General features: G+C 38.2%; 1 protein-coding gene across 2 annotated transcripts in view; it reads left to right on the top strand.

Annotated features, from left to right (window-relative positions):
- AKT1 (AKT serine/threonine kinase 1) overlaps positions 1 to 18,641 on the top strand; it is a 136,097-nt gene that overhangs the window by 98,649 nt on the left and 18,807 nt on the right. For both annotated transcript variants that reach the window (XM_039352517.1, XM_039352518.1), the window contains 7 exons: positions 3,317 to 3,428; positions 3,996 to 4,143; positions 5,737 to 5,868; positions 7,911 to 7,976; positions 10,973 to 11,041; positions 11,639 to 11,764; positions 15,718 to 15,846. In XM_039352517.1, coding sequence (XP_039208451.1) covers positions 3,317 to 3,428; positions 3,996 to 4,143; positions 5,737 to 5,868; positions 7,911 to 7,976; positions 10,973 to 11,041; positions 11,639 to 11,764; positions 15,718 to 15,846 — 782 coding nt within the window. The remainder of the gene's footprint in view (positions 1 to 3,316; positions 3,429 to 3,995; positions 4,144 to 5,736; positions 5,869 to 7,910; positions 7,977 to 10,972; positions 11,042 to 11,638; positions 11,765 to 15,717; positions 15,847 to 18,641) is intronic.

The raw sequence follows: 18,641 nt of genomic DNA, 5'->3' as shown, positions 1-18,641 counted from the left end.
GTAAATAATAAATAAATAAATAATCATGATAATAACTAAGCAACTTAATAGAGTTGAGGATGATGATGCAAGAAGTAATTTTGGTGAAATATGGTAGATTATTTTTCTTTAAAATATTCTACAGGATTTTTTTTCAGATACATTTTGCTTCTTGATGTGTTCTGTAATGATTGAGCAGGGTAATTAGGCAGCATATTGTTCACTAAACAAAACATTTCTCTGTGACATTCTTGAATTATAGTGGTTATTAACTGACAAATCTCTTATTATTCATCTTGCTGTGTACTTTCAAAGATTGCTAGATCAGCAAGCTTGACAAATATCAATGGGAGAGTGCTGTTTTAGAGGAAACATGTCGATTTTAATTGGTCTTATTCCACTGCTTATGGCAGTGGTTCTCAACCTGTGGGTCGGGACCCCATTTGGGGTCGAATGACCATTTCACGGGGGTCGCCAAACCATGCTGTCCGCCATTTTTTTCCCTTTTCCCTAGCTGTCCTACTCCCTCTTATTGGTGGCCACACCCACTTGGGGGTCACCACAACATGGGAAACTGTATTATGGGGTCACGGCATTAGAAAGGTTGAGAATCACTGGCTTATGGCATACAGCAATAATAGTATAGTTTGTCACATTTGAGGTCAAAATAATTTTAACTCTCTTACGACATTTCCTCTTTTAGTCTTCTCTTGTTAGACTACTAAAAAAATATCCCTATAAATGGGTCAGATTGGGGTCAACAATTGCTGGGCGAGGACAAAATAATTTTGGCCCACACCAGATAAGCATTCATTTGATCATGCTCTTGGTTGGTATATTAAGGCTTATCCTTGCTTCTGGGAAACATAAATCCATACGTCAAGGCAAGCAACAAAAACAACTAGAATTTGGTAATAAATTCAGATGTTTACCACTGTGTTATTAAAGAATTGGATTCTTACAAGTCCACGTCCAGGTCTTCTTTTTGCCCTCTTTTCCTTCTTGCTGAGGAGACTGAGCCTTCTGAGAATATATTGTAGATACAATTAGATGTGTTGGTTGTGTGGCAATAAGAAAAGTGCTGTCCCTATAGCCTTTGGATTTGGATTTCATTTGGATGATAGTGATACACAGACGCACAGCAACCATCAGAACTGCAAACATGAAGGTTTCATGCCATCTTTCTCCCCTGTGTTAGTAATTAATCTAATACTCTTAAATTGTATTGGTCTGTAACTCCTCTAGTCTCTTCTCATTGGCCAGGCCAATTCAGGATTATAGGATATGTAGTCCAAATCTTTTTGGGATTCCTTATACATTCTTTATTCATTTGTTTATATTTAAGTTTCCATATATGTCTGGCTTAGCATTTGGTCAGTAATAGAAAACACAATTACTCTTTATGGTTTCTGTGCATCACATTTATGGGACTTTAACCTATACAGTACTGACTCTTCTAGGAAAGTTCCAAAGCTGAATATTATGACAGAACTATCTTCTAATGCACATTCCTTTCTGCAAGATATCCCTCTGCTTCAGTTCTTCTGTCACATTGGCAATGTTTTGAAATGCCTTGATCACTGTTGAGTATTCAGCAATTAGTAGTGTATTCTGTTACTTCATTCTTCCTGGTTGCCCTGGTTTATTTTCTTTGGGTTTGAGATAGGGTTTGTTGAGGCTTTCCTCTTGACCTTTGGCTTAAGGCTGTTCTTTGCACATATGTGAACTGCACAAATAAGCCCCTTGAAAGCAACTGATAGATATTCTCTGGCCTTCTTCTATCTCAGAGAAAGCCATCAAGCTGACACTTATCTGAGTCTGCCATAATCACTTTTCAAGGTTTCATGCTTCACTTTGGGAGCAGGTGCTTTAAATTGTGACTCCAACCATACCATGTCCTGTTCTGACCAAACCATCAGCTTTTCCATAAATAGATTACTGGACAGAATTTGTAAAAGGCAATTTCTTTATATCTGGGTACCATGAATGAGCAGTAGGCAAGTTGGTAGTTTCCTGATGATGTTTTTGAATGCAACTTTTATAGTTGTTGAAGCTTATTGAAGTTGTATTCCTAATGATCTGGATAATGCCAGGTTATGTACTCTGGCAGAATTGTTTTATGAATTTAGGTTCAATTTAAGAAGAGATGCCCATGACCACAGAATTAACACAAATATAAACAGCGGCATTTCTTTCTTTCATGGGATAATGACTTTTTTTTAAAGTGCATTTTTTCTTGGTAAAACCTCTTTTCTTTAGTTATTTAATGCACTCTTTTCTTTTAAATCTACTTGAATTCTTTCAGTTGGATGCAGAGTAACCTTGGTGTTTTGAATGAAAAACTAAATCTTCATGTCATTAAAAAAAAACAAAGTACTTTTTGAGGAGCTTCAGAGTTCAGCAGGAAATTAGGCATAAATATATGGGTTCAAATGCAGCAGCTAAGAAAGAGAGAAAGAGAAGATAGAGGAAAGAAATACAGCCAGTGATGATGAATATTTAATCTTGTTGTAAGTGTGCAAATTGGAAGCTTTTAGTTTTAAAAGGAAGCATGAATTTTGAGTTGCTGCCTTAATAATAAGAGAGTATTAACACAAAAGCATTCAAAAATCTAATGATTACAACTGAAATGTGCTACATTCTCTTGATAGTAGACTGTGTTTACATCCCCATTATTACACTTGGACTTCAGTAAGCAGGTCTGTTTTAGCATTTGGTATTTAAATTAAAAAGAGGCTCTTTCAGCGCTTGAGCTTCCTAAAACCATTTAAGAGTGAAACCAGAATGTTATTAGAAGACGACATTCCAGTGAAATGAGTTCGCACATACGTACTCTGCAGTCTTTTTCCTTGGGCCTCTCCATGCTCTGCAGGTAATTGTTTGTAACTCAAGGACTACCTGTTGTAGAGTAAGGGTGAATTAGGAAAGCTGTAAAAGGTGCAATATAAAAATGCCCATGAGATGAAATCATTTCTTGGTGCAGGATTTAAGTTATGTGAAGACATTTGTGCTTCCCACAAAGTAAGGTGGTTATAGGGGCAAATTGTTTATTTTGGTCAGTGCTTTTTCATACTCTTTAATTTTTATATGCTTAGTGAAATGGGCACAACATATTGTTTTGATTCATGGCCAGGCAAAAGTGCTGATGGCTTTGCATATCATAAGGCAGCCATTGAAAGTTCCACTTTAGTCTGTTTTGTTAGTTTCTTTCTTGAAGAACTACTTGCAGAGATTTCTATGCCTGATTAATCACAACTGTTTGCTGGATAAGAATAAAGACAAATGATTATTTAAACCTGCTTATGTACCATGACTTTCTTCCCTCAATCTGCTCTAGAGTGCCAGTTGATGAAGACAGAGAGACCTAAACCAAACACATTCATCATCAGATGCCTCCAGTGGACCACAGTAATTGAAAGAACATTTCATGTGGAGACTCCAGAGGAGCGGTATGTTGCCGTCAGTCTTAAATACAAAAACAACTTGCAAAAGCAGATGTAAATGTTCAGCATTATTAGAGAGCTCCATCTTCTCAAATGCTTCCTTTTTTATTGGTTTGGTGCTGTGGGCTTTACAGTCTCATTTCCCATGAAATTCACTTTTATCAGATTGGGTTGGGATGGAATAGCGAAGTCTTGCAGAAGGAACTACTTGTGATTGTGCATCAATAATAAAAGTGCACATTGCATGCATACACAGCAGAGTTTAGTATTTCTACCTTTCCCAATATATAGTCTTCAAGTATGTTAGACTGAAATTTCTGTCATCTGCTACCAATCAGGTGCCCTATATAATAACCAGAAGAACACATTTTTCTCCAGACAAGAATTTAAAATATCTTAAGCAGGAAAATTGTGGTTCCTAACAGTACTCCTATTCCTGTTTTCTAACATTTCAAACATGATTTAAGCCCAATTATTTTTTGGAAATAAGCTTGGAAGTAAGCTTTGCATTTTTCCCTACCCTTTTTCAAAATCACACACCGCAGTAAAATAGTTTTGTTTTTTTTTTCTTAGGGAAGAATGGACAAAAGCCATCCAAACAGTAGCAGACAGCCTTAAGAAGCAAGAGGAAGAAAACATGGATTTTCGATCTGGTTCCCCCAGTGACAATTCAGGTGCTGAAGAAATGGAAATTTCAATGACAAAACCAAAACACAAAGTAGTAAGTAATATCTCTCAATCTCACACACTCATGTGAATTCCAGATATCCTTGGTGTCATTAGCTGCCTTTTTCAATTTGGTACCTGCCAGTTTCTAGGATTCTCAGGTAGTCCCAGTTCATCTAAAGAGCACCAAATTGGGAGACCGCCATAGAATATCTTTTGCAGCTCTGTATTCTCCAATTTATTTTGATTTTAGCATTTACTATCCCTAAACAATGGCTATTTTGGTTGGGGTTTTGAAACTGTTGCAGGAATGCCTGGGGTACCTTGCAAACTTTAGATGAGTTTCTTGTTGAAAAATTAAAGGAGTTAAAAATTTTCTGAAAGGTAGTGCCATGCCCCTGTAGAGGTCAGGGACAAATTATATGGTTGGATACAGTAATAGAATTTTACAACAGGCAGGGAAATATCCAGAAGGCTGGAAACTGGATTATGCTTAACCATACTGTATCTGCATTTTAAACTGTAAGGCAGATATGGGTTGATATAAATTAAGTATAAAGAGCTCTGGTAGCACAGATGTTAGAATGCAGTATTGCAGGCTAACTCTACCCACAGCCAGGAGTTCTGTAAGGAGTATATAAGGAAGACTCAGCCTTCCATCCTTCTGAGGTCAATAAAATGAGGACTCAGATTATTGGAGGCAATATCCTGACATTTGTAAACTGCTCAGAGAGGGCTGTAAAGCATTATGGAGTGGTGTATAAGTCTAACTGCTATTAAGTTGTAATCTGTAGTTTATCCAGGCTACTAGGTTGCTTGTATTTACTGTAGCAAATATGAAAGTTTAATTCATATACTTAGGTCACCGTTTCTCAAATTCAGCCAATTCAGGTTTTATGAACTTCAGCGCCCAGAATTCCTCAGCCAGCACCATTCTGGGAATTAAAGTCAAGTTGAGAAACATTGCCTTAGATCAGTGGTTCTCAACCTTTTTAATGCCGCGACCCCCAACCGGTCATAAGTCGAGGACTACTCAACCGGTCGTAAGTCGAGGACTACTCAACTGGTGCAGCACCGTTTGCAGAATGGGACTTTTGGCGGGCTCAGCAGGCAGAGACAGCCTGGACAATTCCTATTGGCTTTTGAAAGCCAATAGAATTAGACTCTGTTCAAGAGAGTCTATTCTATTGGCTTTCAAAAGCCAATAGAATAAAAGGGAGTAGCATAGCTAAGGAAAAGGGGAAAAAAATAGCGGACTGCGTTGTTTGGCGACCCCCGTGAAATGGTCGTTCGACACCAAATGGGGTCCCGACCCACAGGTTGAGAACCACTGCCTTAGATAGTGACATATATTGACACAGTTGTTCATTCAGAGGATAAATCTGGAATACAGTTAGTAAGGAATTTATTTGCATCTCTGTATAAATGCATAGAGTATCTGGGTTCATTCATCCTTTTAAGCCATAATTTATTCAGTTTATTTTTTTCTTTTAGCATAATGTGCAAACTCAGCCACTATGATTTATTCTTCTCTTGAAAATCCTGGATTCATGTGATAAGAAAACTGGATGATCTGTCTAAGTTGTCAGTTATTTTCCTTCATTTATTTTTTAATTGGCCAATAACATTTTAAACCTGTCTTCAACAGACTATGAATGAATTTGAGTACCTTAAGCTCCTAGGAAAAGGTACTTTTGGAAAGGTCATTCTGGTGAAAGAGAAAGCAACTGGACGCTATTATGCCATGAAAATTCTGAAGAAAGAAGTAATTGTTGCAAAGGTAAGGATGTCATGGTTTACCCCTTCTGATTTCTAGACCAATAGGAATGCTGAATATTTCAGGACTGTTTTCTTTTTTTTTTTTTTTCAAACTTGAGGTTTTTGAATCTCAAGATGCATTTCATCTTATTTATGAATTAAATTCTCAGAGAATTGAGATCAATTTTTTTTTCTAATATGACATCAAGTCATAGATTAGTACTACGTGGACAAGCCTCAGCCTCTCTTTCTCCTTCTCCCTCATGCATTCCTTCCTTCACAGTTTAACATCTGAGTTAGGCAAGCTATGTTTTATGTCATTATAGTTGGCAACTAAAATAATTGGGGAATGGCATTGGGATGCGGGAGTCTGTCCTTTGAAAACATGTTGCAAAACAGGGTGTAACTGAAGTCAGTCAATTAATAAAACTTGAAATTGTCAATTTGAGCAAACTTCATATATAAAATTAACTCAGTGTAGTTGCTTTGGTTCTGGTTTTGGGTGATATCTGAACACAACTGCAGTGGTTTATAATCCATACTTTATGAATTGGCATTATATGTGAGTTAGAGAACTATAGTTTGTTCAACCTGAATTGATCTGTGGTTATCAAATCTAATATGAAAGCCTAGATTGATAAAGAGAAAGATAGAGATTAAATCTGATTTATTGTAATATGTTTTTTTGAAGAAATTTCCTGATGTTAGGCTTTTTCCATAGTTGTTTCATTTTGGCTAAAATTCACTAGTATCACATGGGTTAAAAATATCCGTCCTTAAATCATAAATTAATTATATTATAGTGAATGTGTGCCCTTCCAGACATTGAACTCCAGCTCCCATCAATCCTAGCTAGCCAAATCAATGACAAGGAATGGCAGGAGATGTAATGTATCTTGATTTCAGCAAAGAATCTGACAAAGCATAATATACTGATTAGCGAGCTAGTGGGGGCTAAGTGTAAGCTAAATGATTTGACAGTTAAGTGGCCACATAGCTATTTCAAACTTCATACTACCCGGAGTTCTCATCAGCTGTCCAGTTGAAATATCAAGTGATCTACACTAGTTCAGCCTTGTTTCAGCACTCTACAGCATTTTATTGATTATTTGGATGAAGAGGGGAAAGAAATGCTTATCAAATTTATGGAGTAGCTGAGGCTTTAGTTGGCAGAAATAAAAATTAAATGATCTTAAAGAATTGGGCTCAAGCTCATAAAATAAAACACGATAAAAGCAAATGCAAGTTTCCTCACTTAAAAAATGGGAAACAGATGCAGAAAAACAGAATGAAGGCATCTGGCTTAGCAATATTAGTTTTGAAATATTTGAAATCTGTAATAGTAGTTGAGTGCAGAGTATGAAACAGCCACAAGATGCGGCTACAAAAAGGCAAATGAGGTTTTCAGGTGCTTCAACAGAACCATAGTTTCTAAATAATGGGAAATCTTAGTTTCACCTTATACCGTTCTGGGCCAGTTCCTGCAGTATTCTCTGTAGTTCTGGGCACCACACTTTAGGGATTCAGACAAACTGGAAAAAAGGTCTTCTGTTCCTAGACACTAGGAACAGAGTCCAGGAAAGAGATTGAAAGGTCTGATTAGTCTGGGGTAAGGGCATACAATACCACTTTTTCACACCATGGCCTATTCTTTATCACTTCAGAGTGCAAAACACAGAATAATAGATTTAAGTTATTGTAAGGTGCAGAAAATGTCTTCTGACAGTAGCAGTATCCTTCAGCAGTGGTGCCAGTTATTCTGAGAGTCGTGTGTCTCCTTCCCTGGATGTATTCACATGGAGGATAAAAAACCATCTGGCAGAGATGCTTGAATTTGGGTTTCTGAAGTGAGCAGAAGATTAGATTCAGGGGCCTAAATGGCCCTTTCCAAATTGATAATTTTCTGAGATGCAGTCTGGAAGAATCCTACCTTTTTCTTACTTGTATTATATAAAGTGGCTTTTAAATGCTGTACCTAATTTTCTAGGACATTTAGAAAGGCTAAATAAATAATAAGTAAAGTTGAATTGTCACATATTCTTTACTATTTGGATTATCCTGCAGGATGAAGTGGCACATACTCTGACAGAAAACCGAGTTTTGCAGAATTCTAGGCATCCATTTTTAACAGTAAGCATTCTTTCTGTAATTTTCTTAAAGTCTCTTATGAATGAGAAAAGATGGCTATTTCTGTGTTTGTTCTCACTAACAAATATCAGAGACATATGTTTCTCCAAATTGGATGGAATATATGATAAGCAACATAATCCAGTTTATGTAGTACAACGTAGAGTCAATTTGTGAGCAAATAGTGTTTTATTTTGCCAGTTGTAAAATGTATGCATGCATGGACATATGTGCGCACACACAATTTTTTTTTTTCATCCAAAAAGATACAGATGGGAACTTGGTGGTTTTAGAACCTGGAAAGTGTTAGATAAAGCTATTAGTGCCTGCTCATCATGATGATTGAATAGTATTTCTAGTATCAGAGGCAGTTTGTTTTTAGTACAGCTTGGAAATAAACTTATAAAATAACCTGCCAAAAGTTTAGAACGTAACATAAGCAGTGCCCTGGTCGATTGGACCTGTGATCCACCAAGTCCAGCATTCTGTTCTCACAGTGGAAACCAACTGCACAAGGAAGCCCGTGAGTCTTCCAGATGGCCTTCAGAGGGAGTCAACCAGCCATCAAGTCTAATAGCCACTGGTCCCTATGACTTCCATGAATTAGTCCAAGCCTTTTTGAATCCAAACAAGTCAGTAGGCAGCACCGTTTCTCGTAACCTTCATACTTTTCCAGGCATGCAGTTCCTTATGCACACCTTTGCTTTCCACCCTTCTGCAAAAAAATAGCAGGATGCTTATAATCAACCCAAATATCATGTAAGCACTTTTTCAGAGATAACCAAAATTTCTCTTGTGTATTTAGGAACACACCTCTAGTAGGGTATTCTAAAACATGTTTGTTTTTTAAAATCAAATTTTGGATTGAGGCTAGGCTACTTTAAAAAAAATCATCTTCTGCCTATCCTTTTTCATTTTAAAAGACCCTAATTCCTCACCAGTATTTTCAGATCTGAGAGCTAGTCTTGTAGTTGTGCTTGATTATCTAACACAGACATGTCAAACTCGTGACGTCACATGATGTCGCACAATGTATTGTGACAGTTTTGCCATTGCCGGCAATGGGGTGGGCGCGGCTTCTGGATGATGCGTCCAGCCTGTGGGTGTCATTTGACACCCCTGACCTAGCAGGTATAGTTGCAGAACTCACCCTAATTATAAGGAAAATAAAGGTCCCCTTTGTTGTCTTCCCAGCTCACCCAGACTCTTGTCACCCAGTGTATGCCCTATTGCAACTCACTGCACATAGGGCTATCCTTGAAAACTACTCAGACCCTTCAGCTGGTACAGCATATGGTAACCCAAGTTGCTACAGTTGCTTGGAAGGGCAGTCATGTAATCACACCTCCCTCTTGTGAAATATATGGCCGTAGACATTTGGATCACCTCCTCTTTAGTTTTCTTCCAAAGAGCAGTGAAAACATGATTCTTCAGGTGAACATTTGAAGCTTAAAAGTTTGTTATTCCTTCTGAATAGTTGCACATCAGATTAACACCTGTTAGTGGATGTATTTGTCTTGGTTTGGTTTGAATCTTATGTTCTGTTAATCCTGCAAGCCACTCAGAGCAAATAGGAATTGAGAAGCATAGAAACCAAAGTAAATAAATAAGTGGAAAGTTTGGATAAGCGTTACTTTTGACTTTCTTAACTTTTGTAATATAAAGTCCTTTTATCCTACCTTCATTAAGAGAATCAGGTGATTCATGATCAGCTAATGTATCTTCAGCAGGACTTGCCAGAGCTGGGAGAAAAAAAAGTTCTTGTTCTGGATCCAGAAAATGGTGTCTTATACAATCCATAATTATTTATGGATATGTTTATTTTTATCTAAGGCCAATTTTGTGACTCCTTCTCTGGCTCTGAAACCCCAGCTGTAACTTCTGGGCTGCAGCCCAAACAAAACGAAATAGAGAGCATGTCAAACCAAGCTGGCACTTCTTACGCTGCAAAACTCTACATGATGAGTGGAAGCATCACCACTTGGGAGCTTCCCATTCAGAAGTAGTGCATTTTTGGTTGCTGGAAGCAAAACATTATTGGGAGGCAAAAACACTTGCTAGATGAAGCTTTAGATCAGACATAATAGGGCTCTTTCATTTTTTTATTTATTTGCTCAATTTATATAACCACCAGTTTCACACACATAATTCTGAGTGACTTACTACTCACAGAAAAATACAAAAAAATCAATCATACAATAAAAATCATTAAAAGCATATTAATATTAATAAAAATGTCAATAACAGCTTTATAAATGTGAATAAATAAATAAAAATTATAGTTAGAATGACTACTTGGTGCATAAGTTTGGAAACAGAATTGGGCATAATCTTCAGTATCAGCCTTCTCTATGAAATACTCCAGCATCTTTCTTGCATCTATCTTCACTTCTGTAGCTTAGCTGAATGTCGTTACTGAATTGTAAGAAATGTCCAAGCTAAATAAAAGTAATTTCTACTTTATTTTGCATTTCATTTATTATATACTTCACTTTTATTACCACTGCTACCATCATTCCATTATTCAACAATATTCATGTAGCAATCATCAGAGGGGAAAATATTGAATATTGGACACTATCAAATATTGTTAAAGATGTTTCGTTCCAATATAAACAGCTATCATCATTGTTACTGTTCTCTTGCATTGCATACTCTTTCACAGATTTTGCTATCTCAATTTGGCATTCTATTGTATTGTATTGTTCAATACAGTCTAAAAGACTGTGCCATAGAGGAATATGCATAAAAAGCAAGAGAAAAAGAGGAGGAAATTTGCAATTAAAACAAGAGTATTCATAGCTTATACCAAAAGTGAAGTTGTTTGCTTTAAAAAGGGGCAGGGGTTCATTCAGTAGAGAGCGATTCATCATTTTCTATTACAGCAGATGCAATTTGTGAAGTTTCAGGACACAGGTCCAGCTTCAATAATCTCTTGGTTGGTTATAAAGGATAACAGATGATGTAAAGTTAAGATTTTTGTCTCCTTTTTTTAATAGGCATTGAAATATTCCTTTCAGACGCATGACCGTTTGTGTTTTGTTATGGAATACGCTAATGGGGGGGAGGTAAGAATCATGTTCCTCAAAATCAAATGCTCTTAAGTGATGTCATTTTAATGGTTGGAAAACTTCTCAATTTGTCTATTAACTTCTTTAAAAAGTTTGCAAAGATCAGGCATTTGATTAATGGTAGAGCAGAGGTTTGTACGTATAATGAGGCAATTTTACTCCTTAGCATTTCTGTCTTAAATTTATTTATTTATATCCCACCTTTATTATTTTGACAAATAACTCAGGGTGTTGAACATACCTAACACTCCTTTTTCCTCCTATTTTCCTAACAACAACCCTGTGAAGTGCTTGGGCTCAAAGAGAGTGACTGGCCCAAAGTCACTCAGACAGCTTTCATGCCTAATGCAGGACTAGAACTCAGTGTCTCTCAGTTTCTAACCTGGGCCCTTAGCCACTAGACTAAACAGACTAAAACAGTATTATAAAACATAGAACAGTGCTAAACAAAATCACTTTAAGACGTAACAAAACCGGCAGGAAATACGCCAAGCAGAAACACGAAATAAGCAACGCATATTAATTATTTTCACTAACCTCTCTTTATAGACATTGCATAAATTTCTTTTCAAATGTAATGATTTGTCTTTCCAGCTATTTTTCCATCTATCACGAGAACGCGTTTTTTCTGAAGATCGTGCCCGGTTCTATGGAGCTGAAATTGTATCAGCTTTGGACTATCTACATTCAGAGAAAAATGTGGTATATAGAGACTTAAAGGTATGTTAGATTGTAGGTGATGCTAAATCTATTAAAAATGCTAGTTTGGTCAATGATTCCCTATCTCTGCATAAGGCAGGGGTCCTCTCCACACATTTCAAAAATCCCATTCAGTTGTAGAAATACCTGTTTAGTATGTATTCTTTTTTAGTTTGTATTGAAAACCAACACAAAATCAATGTTTAAATAATTGGCAGAATACAGAATAACAGAGTTGGAAGGGATCTTGGAGATCTTCATTTATACAGTACAGTCTCAGTACAAAACCAACATTTTAAAGAAGCTAAATTGAAACTCGTCCTGAGAATAAAAGAAATCAAAGTGCTCTGAACTTTTAAATTTGGCCTCATCAGTTGATTGCATTGGATGACTCATTGATCACATTTTTAATGTCGCTTGCAGCTCCTCCTCTTTTATAAAGTGCTGATCCACATTAAGTCTGATAAATTCAGATAAACTGTGATAGGAAAGACATTTATCTGTTCAAAACTGTGAAGACCTGTGGCCAGTCTGAATAGGCAGCCATGGGTAATGGTAAGACTCCTTTGAGTTGAGCCCGATGCTTGATAGTTAAATGAAGACATTGATAAAAGGTTTTGTTGATAGTACAGAGATGATTGGCCATTGGTTTCTTCTAGAATTTTTTCTTTGATTTCCCAGTCTCGTCTGCAGCTCGAGAATTCCCTGGAGATCTCCCATCCCAAAACACTAACCAGGTCTGGCCCACTTTAGCCTCTGAGTTATGATAAGATTAATCAGGTGTTGCTGAATATTGAGAAGGACTCTGCTAGGATACATTGTCAACTTTTTAATCCTTATAGAACTCAGCATAACCATCATGTTCTGCATATTGGTCAGTTACTGAGCATTTACACTTTTTAACAATGTCTTAAGTTGGACTGGATTAGGACCTAGAGCAGGGGTGTCAAACTGCCGGCCCGTGGGCCAGTTTCATCATACTGAAGCCATGCCCACCCCATTGCCGCCAATACAAAAAGAGTCGTGATACGTCGTGACATGTCACGTGACGTGGCAAGTTTGACTCCCGTGACCTAGAGGAAACTGAAGTAAGTGAAAATGATTGGCTGGACCATAATCTCAGTCTGAGTGTTTACCTACCATTTGGTTACTTTTGTGCATTTTTTTTTTTTTTTTGTGGATTAAAAAAAAAAGCTGTTCCCTTTTTTAAGCCATAGAGCCAGGCAGCCTGGTTGAACCTGAGTTAATCAACAGAATATTATAGAAGAAATTGCCCCAATTAGTAGTAAAACTTCACTTAAGTAAGCTGAAGACCTTTGATGGCCGTATACTTTCGAGGTCTTTACATTTTTCATGGTTATTGAGTAAATTATAATATTATTGAGTGAATTTCAACATGTTATTTTATCTATCCCTGATTTTCTATTTGTTTTATGGATGGCCAGATCTTTGCAGCACTATGAAAGTCCTAGCCATATGTTCCCAGCTAATGGGATCATATTAATTTAAAGAAAATACCCCTACTCTATTATTAAACAAATTTTATCATGTTTAAGTGATATCAAAGTAAAATGTGTAATTTAAGTAAATACTTTAATATTATTTTAATTGGTTCTTAAGTGTTTAAAGTATTTTTATTAGTTATTTATATATGTTTATTGGCTCTTATACACCATCAAAATATTCACACTTTTTGGCAGTTTGTTTAATGTTTTATAATGCTAGCTAGTGAATTGTTTAAAAATTTTGTATAAGTTCTTTTATAAAAAGACAGTATAGAAGTAATGTATATAAAAACTCAAACTAGCATGCATTGTCTTTCAAAAAATAAGCGCTCTATATCTGAAAGGGAGAATGAATCCTCTTCTAAATTTATGCATGGCTGGTAACCTATATAATCATTATTATTATTTATTAAATTTTGATGCTGCCTGACTTCCAGTGACTTTGGACAGTTAGAGTTAGGGCAGTTACATTCTGCTAAAGATTTTTTTTCCCACGACTGTTTCCCAATGGATCAATACTTTATAAAACACTATTTCCTAGAAATAGTGGGTTGCTCTTATGCAACATGTAGGTGAGACAGTGGAAATCATTTGACATTTCATTCCTCTCCCACTCCCCGCATGTGCAGAATGTTGTGATTTTGATCAAGCCCATGGGAATACTTGTCCCTCTGTGCTATTTCCCTTATCATTCTCCCTCCCCCCCCCATCTTAAATAGCTGTTATTTGCATGAGGGTTTGTTTACTCTGGGAGAAAAAAATAAAGCAAAGGTTTACTCTCCAGTCTCCATTATTCATCATCCTGAAAGAAATAATGCAGTCCTGATTCTGTTTCAGCAGATTTGAAGCAGGTGATGTAAGCATGGATACCTTATGCCTTGGGCAATTAGTCCTTTATAGTATAAACCAGAAAATTCTCCATCCAATCTTAATTTCTTGACAGACTTATGCAAGAGTGGATGACTATTCTTCTAATCTCCAAATCTGCAACATCTATTTATTTATTTAAAACAGGTATATATCTGCCCATTATATAAAAACAATCAAAAATATAGGATCAAATATGGAGACAATACTGGTTTTCTTGATAAGATCAACTAAGAACAACTAAGTCCTACAACACTCAAAATACTTAATAAAGCTGTATTACTATGATACTCCTCATCTTTCCTATTACTTATCCTTATCTTCTTATGACTATAACTTTGCTGCTTGTATCTTAACAATTTATATTTTTTGTACCCTAGTATAATTTATGTTGTTTGCTTAGCTAGTATTCTATGACTATCACTAAATGTTGCTTCTTATGATTTATGATGAAGTGTTGTATTTCATGATTTATGATGAATGTATCATGTTGTATATGTTCATGATTATTACTATTACTTATATGTACACTGAGAGCTTTTGCACTAGAAACAAATTCCTTGTGTGTCCAACCATACTTAGCCAATAAATTCTATTCTATTCTAAATTCTATTCTATCATCGTAAATCTGATATCTTCAGATGTTTTGGAATTGCAATTCCCAGAATCCTCTAAAACACCTAGAGCAAACATGTCAAACTTGTGATGTCACGCAACGTATCGGGATGGTTTTGCCATTGCCAGCAATGGGGTGGGCATGGCTTCCGGATGACGCATCCGGCCCGTGGGCCGGCAGTTTGACACCCCTGACCTTGAGAATATCTGTTGAAAAAAGCTGTCATAATGTTATCATAGTAATGTTTAGGAATGTTTAAAAAAGCCGGGTAGGTGAGATGAGCGGTGTAGAAGTGTGAAAGATATAATAGAGAGATTATAATTTACACCAAATACCCAGCTCAATTTCTGGTTACTAACTTTTTGGACAGCAATAAAAACATGAGTTTTCAGAAGACATTGGGAATGAGTAAGGGTATGAGAATCAGTTTAGTGTAGTGGTTAAGGCATCAGGCTACAAATTTGGAGACCAAGAATTCTAATCCCATTTTAAGCACAAAGTCAGCTGGATGACCTTGGGCCAGTCACTCTCAGCCCTGGGAAGCAGTCAGTGGAAAACAACTTCAGAAATCTTGCCAAGAAAACTTCAGGGACTTGTCTAGGCTGTCATCAAGAGTCAACCCCAACTCAGAGGTTCATGCATGCAAAAAGGTTTGTGTGCACATACACACACACACATACACATACACAAACACATACACAGTACATTGGACTGATAAGTGATTATCATATTTATTGATTTTGGTTTTCATTTTCTGATACTAATACTGAAGGCTGCTCAGAATCATTGGAAATGGAGGTGCATAAACGTTAACAGTAATAAATACTTAAAGTGTAAGTGTAAGATTTAAGTGTAGCAGTTCTTTCAAAAATTATCATTTTAGGACTCTTATAAATACATTAAGGATTCTTTTACAAATATATTGAAGATTCTCAATACTAATCCAGATGATTTCATGTCTAACTTTTTATTTGTTTTTATTTAAGTTGGAAAATTTGATGCTGGATAAAGATGGACACATAAAAATAACAGACTTTGGGTTATGTAAAGAAGGGATCAAGGATGGAGCAACAATGAAGACTTTCTGTGGCACACCAGAATACCTTGCCCCAGAGGTACCTTTTATATTATCTTCATATTACCATAAGAGATGCTTTCCTTCATCAAAAGTAGCTGCTAAGATATTTACCAGAATATTATTGTATAAAAAAGTCAAGTAAGTGTTGTGAGTGTTCATGAATTCTGGTTTATATGTTGCATTTACACCAACGGCTGGAGTTAACTCTGCCAGAGTATCTCTTTTATTGAAAGCCACTTCACTCTTCTGGATGGGAGAGAACAAGCTAAAGTTGAACCCAAGCAAGAGGTCTCTATCTGCTCCAATATTATCTTTAGATGGAAAACTACTATCTCTGGAGGAGCAGGTCCATGACTTGGGTCCTTGTGTATATGCAGCTTCTCCAGTACAGGAGATGGATAATCCACTGATGGGTTTTCTCTGTCTGCCTGCTCTTGAGACCAAGTAGCCAAAACCTGACACGCCCCCAGTTCCTGTGGAGTCCATTCTTAACTTGGTCTCTGCTCGAGAAGACTCGTTTTGGCGTGGCTCTCAGCTTATCAGGTTAGACAAAGAAATCCATTGATTGATTATCCCTTAATAATTGGCTTCCCCTTCCAAAAAAATTGCCACCTATAGGAGTTTAACCAAAAAATTATCTGGAGATCAGTTCTGATCTCAAACCTAAAACTTAAAAGAGGATTGGTGGGGGGGTAACTTCCCCACAGATATCAGCCAGCCCCAGGGCTCTGGGGGTGGAAAGGGGGGGGGGAGAAGGTATCAGCAGAGACCATTTGCTGAACCTTTTCCCCAACCACTAATTTTTCCTTGGGATCATCCCTGATCTCATATCTAAAATTAAAAAAAGGGGTGTGGAGGGGAAAACTCCCCACGGATCCCAGCCAGCCCCAGGGTTCTGGGGGTGGAAAAGGGGGGAAGAAGGCATCAGCAGAGACCACTTGCTGAGCTTTTCTCCCCAACCTCCCAAGGGTTTTTGTTTTTTTCCTCAATTTGGGGAAAAAATAACAATCTCCAGGTCCGGATTCAAACTTGAATTTGGATCGTCGGAGATTACCTAGCAGCCCAAGGCAACCGCGGGAGCCATTTTAGTTGCCGCTTTCAGTCAACAAAGGCAATCCCCGGCTGGGATTCCCCTAAAACGTCACCAGCGCGCCAAATTTAAATCCCCGGGCACAAGCAGCTTCTGGGAGGCCGCGGAGCTCATTTTCAGAGGAAAACGAGCCGCGGCCACCCTCCTTTAAAAAAAAAAAAGCCGAAGGGAAGGGAGTAAGCCCCAACTAAGAACCGGAGGCTAGAGAACCTTCCTGGGAACCGCGGAGCTCATTTTCGGAGAGAAACGAGCAGCGGCCTCCATTTCCTACCCGAGGAAGGCAAACGGAGATTAAGGAAGCTCCACAACATACCAGGAAACCCTGATAGCGGTGGAATAGGAGCTCACAGCCAGCGCTCCACCCCCGATATACTTATATAATAATAGAATAAAATATAATAATAATAAAAATAAATAATTAAAAAAAATAAAGCTAAAAATTAAGCTACTGCAAGGCCAACAGGCCTAAAGGCAGAACACATAATATTACCATCATCATTATTATTGTTGTTGTTATTATTATTATTATTATTTTATTATTATTATTGTTCCTATTACTATTATAATAGTAATAATATTAATAAGAATAAATTCCGCTCTTGGTGACCGCCATTTGATACCTTGTTGTGTATTAGGTCAGGCCTACAGACCCTTTTGAGGTCGCCACTGATTTTTTTTGTCTCCCCTTTCCTTTTTCTACTGGTGCACAAGGCCTCTGGGCGGAACCCAAAGAGTGGTTCCAAACGTGCCTTCGGTACCTCCCTCAGCTACCGTGACCTTAGCCCAGAGAGAATATTTTTGTTGTGGTCGGGTGATCAGGGGAACAGTCCTGGTACTTGTTCCAATTTCGCTCCCGCCAATACTTGCCTGCCTGAGCGTCTTCTCAGTTTTTCTGGGACTGCTCAAGCGGAATGGAGGGACCCTCGTTGCCTCAATCCATGAGCACGACCCCTCCATCTCCCAATTACGGCTGCAACACACCTTCTGACCAGAAGGCGGCAGGCAAGTGCAAAGCGAAGACAAAACACTCGCTCAAGAGGCCCCCCAAGTTGGCGGAAAAGCAAGCCAGCCGTAGGCACCAGGCCCTGGAGAAGGAGTTCTCCAGAGCACAGAGGCAGGCCCAATTGGAATTGGTTCAAATGGTGGCTACCGAGATGGAATTACCATTGGGTCTATCCACATCAACCCAGAGCGTGTGGTCCATTCCAGGAACACCGCATCCACTGGATTCGCCATCCACATCGGCCCAACAAACAACCACGGCGGCAGGCACAACCACTGAGTCCACCTCTCCACCTGCGGTCACCACACCCAAAGGTAATGACATAGGGGACATCTGGGCAGATGGACGGCTAGAGGCCCTATTAACCAAAGTGGTGGACCGAGCCCTAGCACAGCGCTCCGCCCACCACGACCAGGGGCCCTCCACCTCAGCCATGCCACACTCGGAACTCCCCTCAGAGTCCTCAGGCATTCAGGAACCCGTCTCCCCGGCCCAGTCCTCCATGAGTGGTTATTCTTCACCACAAGAGGAGGATCAACCTGGGATCTCTATGTCAGAGGATGAGGAACTTTCCCCTGAGCCCCCCTCAGGGGGATTATTTAATCACAATCGCTTCCTCACGATACTACGCAAGGCCACAGCCATTGCGGACATGGGGACGGATCAGTTTTCTCAGCCGCAAGCGACACCGGCCACCACATCCAGACCTGTATTCGTAGAAAAGGTGACAACGCAGCAC

This window comes from Crotalus tigris, unplaced genomic scaffold, assembly GCF_016545835.1.
Source record: "Crotalus tigris isolate CLP2741 ecotype Arizona unplaced genomic scaffold, ASM1654583v1 scf7180000018436.2726382, whole genome shotgun sequence".
Taxonomy (NCBI): domain Eukaryota; kingdom Metazoa; phylum Chordata; class Lepidosauria; order Squamata; family Viperidae; genus Crotalus; species Crotalus tigris.
Note: the sequence above shows the minus strand (reverse complement) of the source record. Positions and strands in the feature narration are given on the sequence as shown.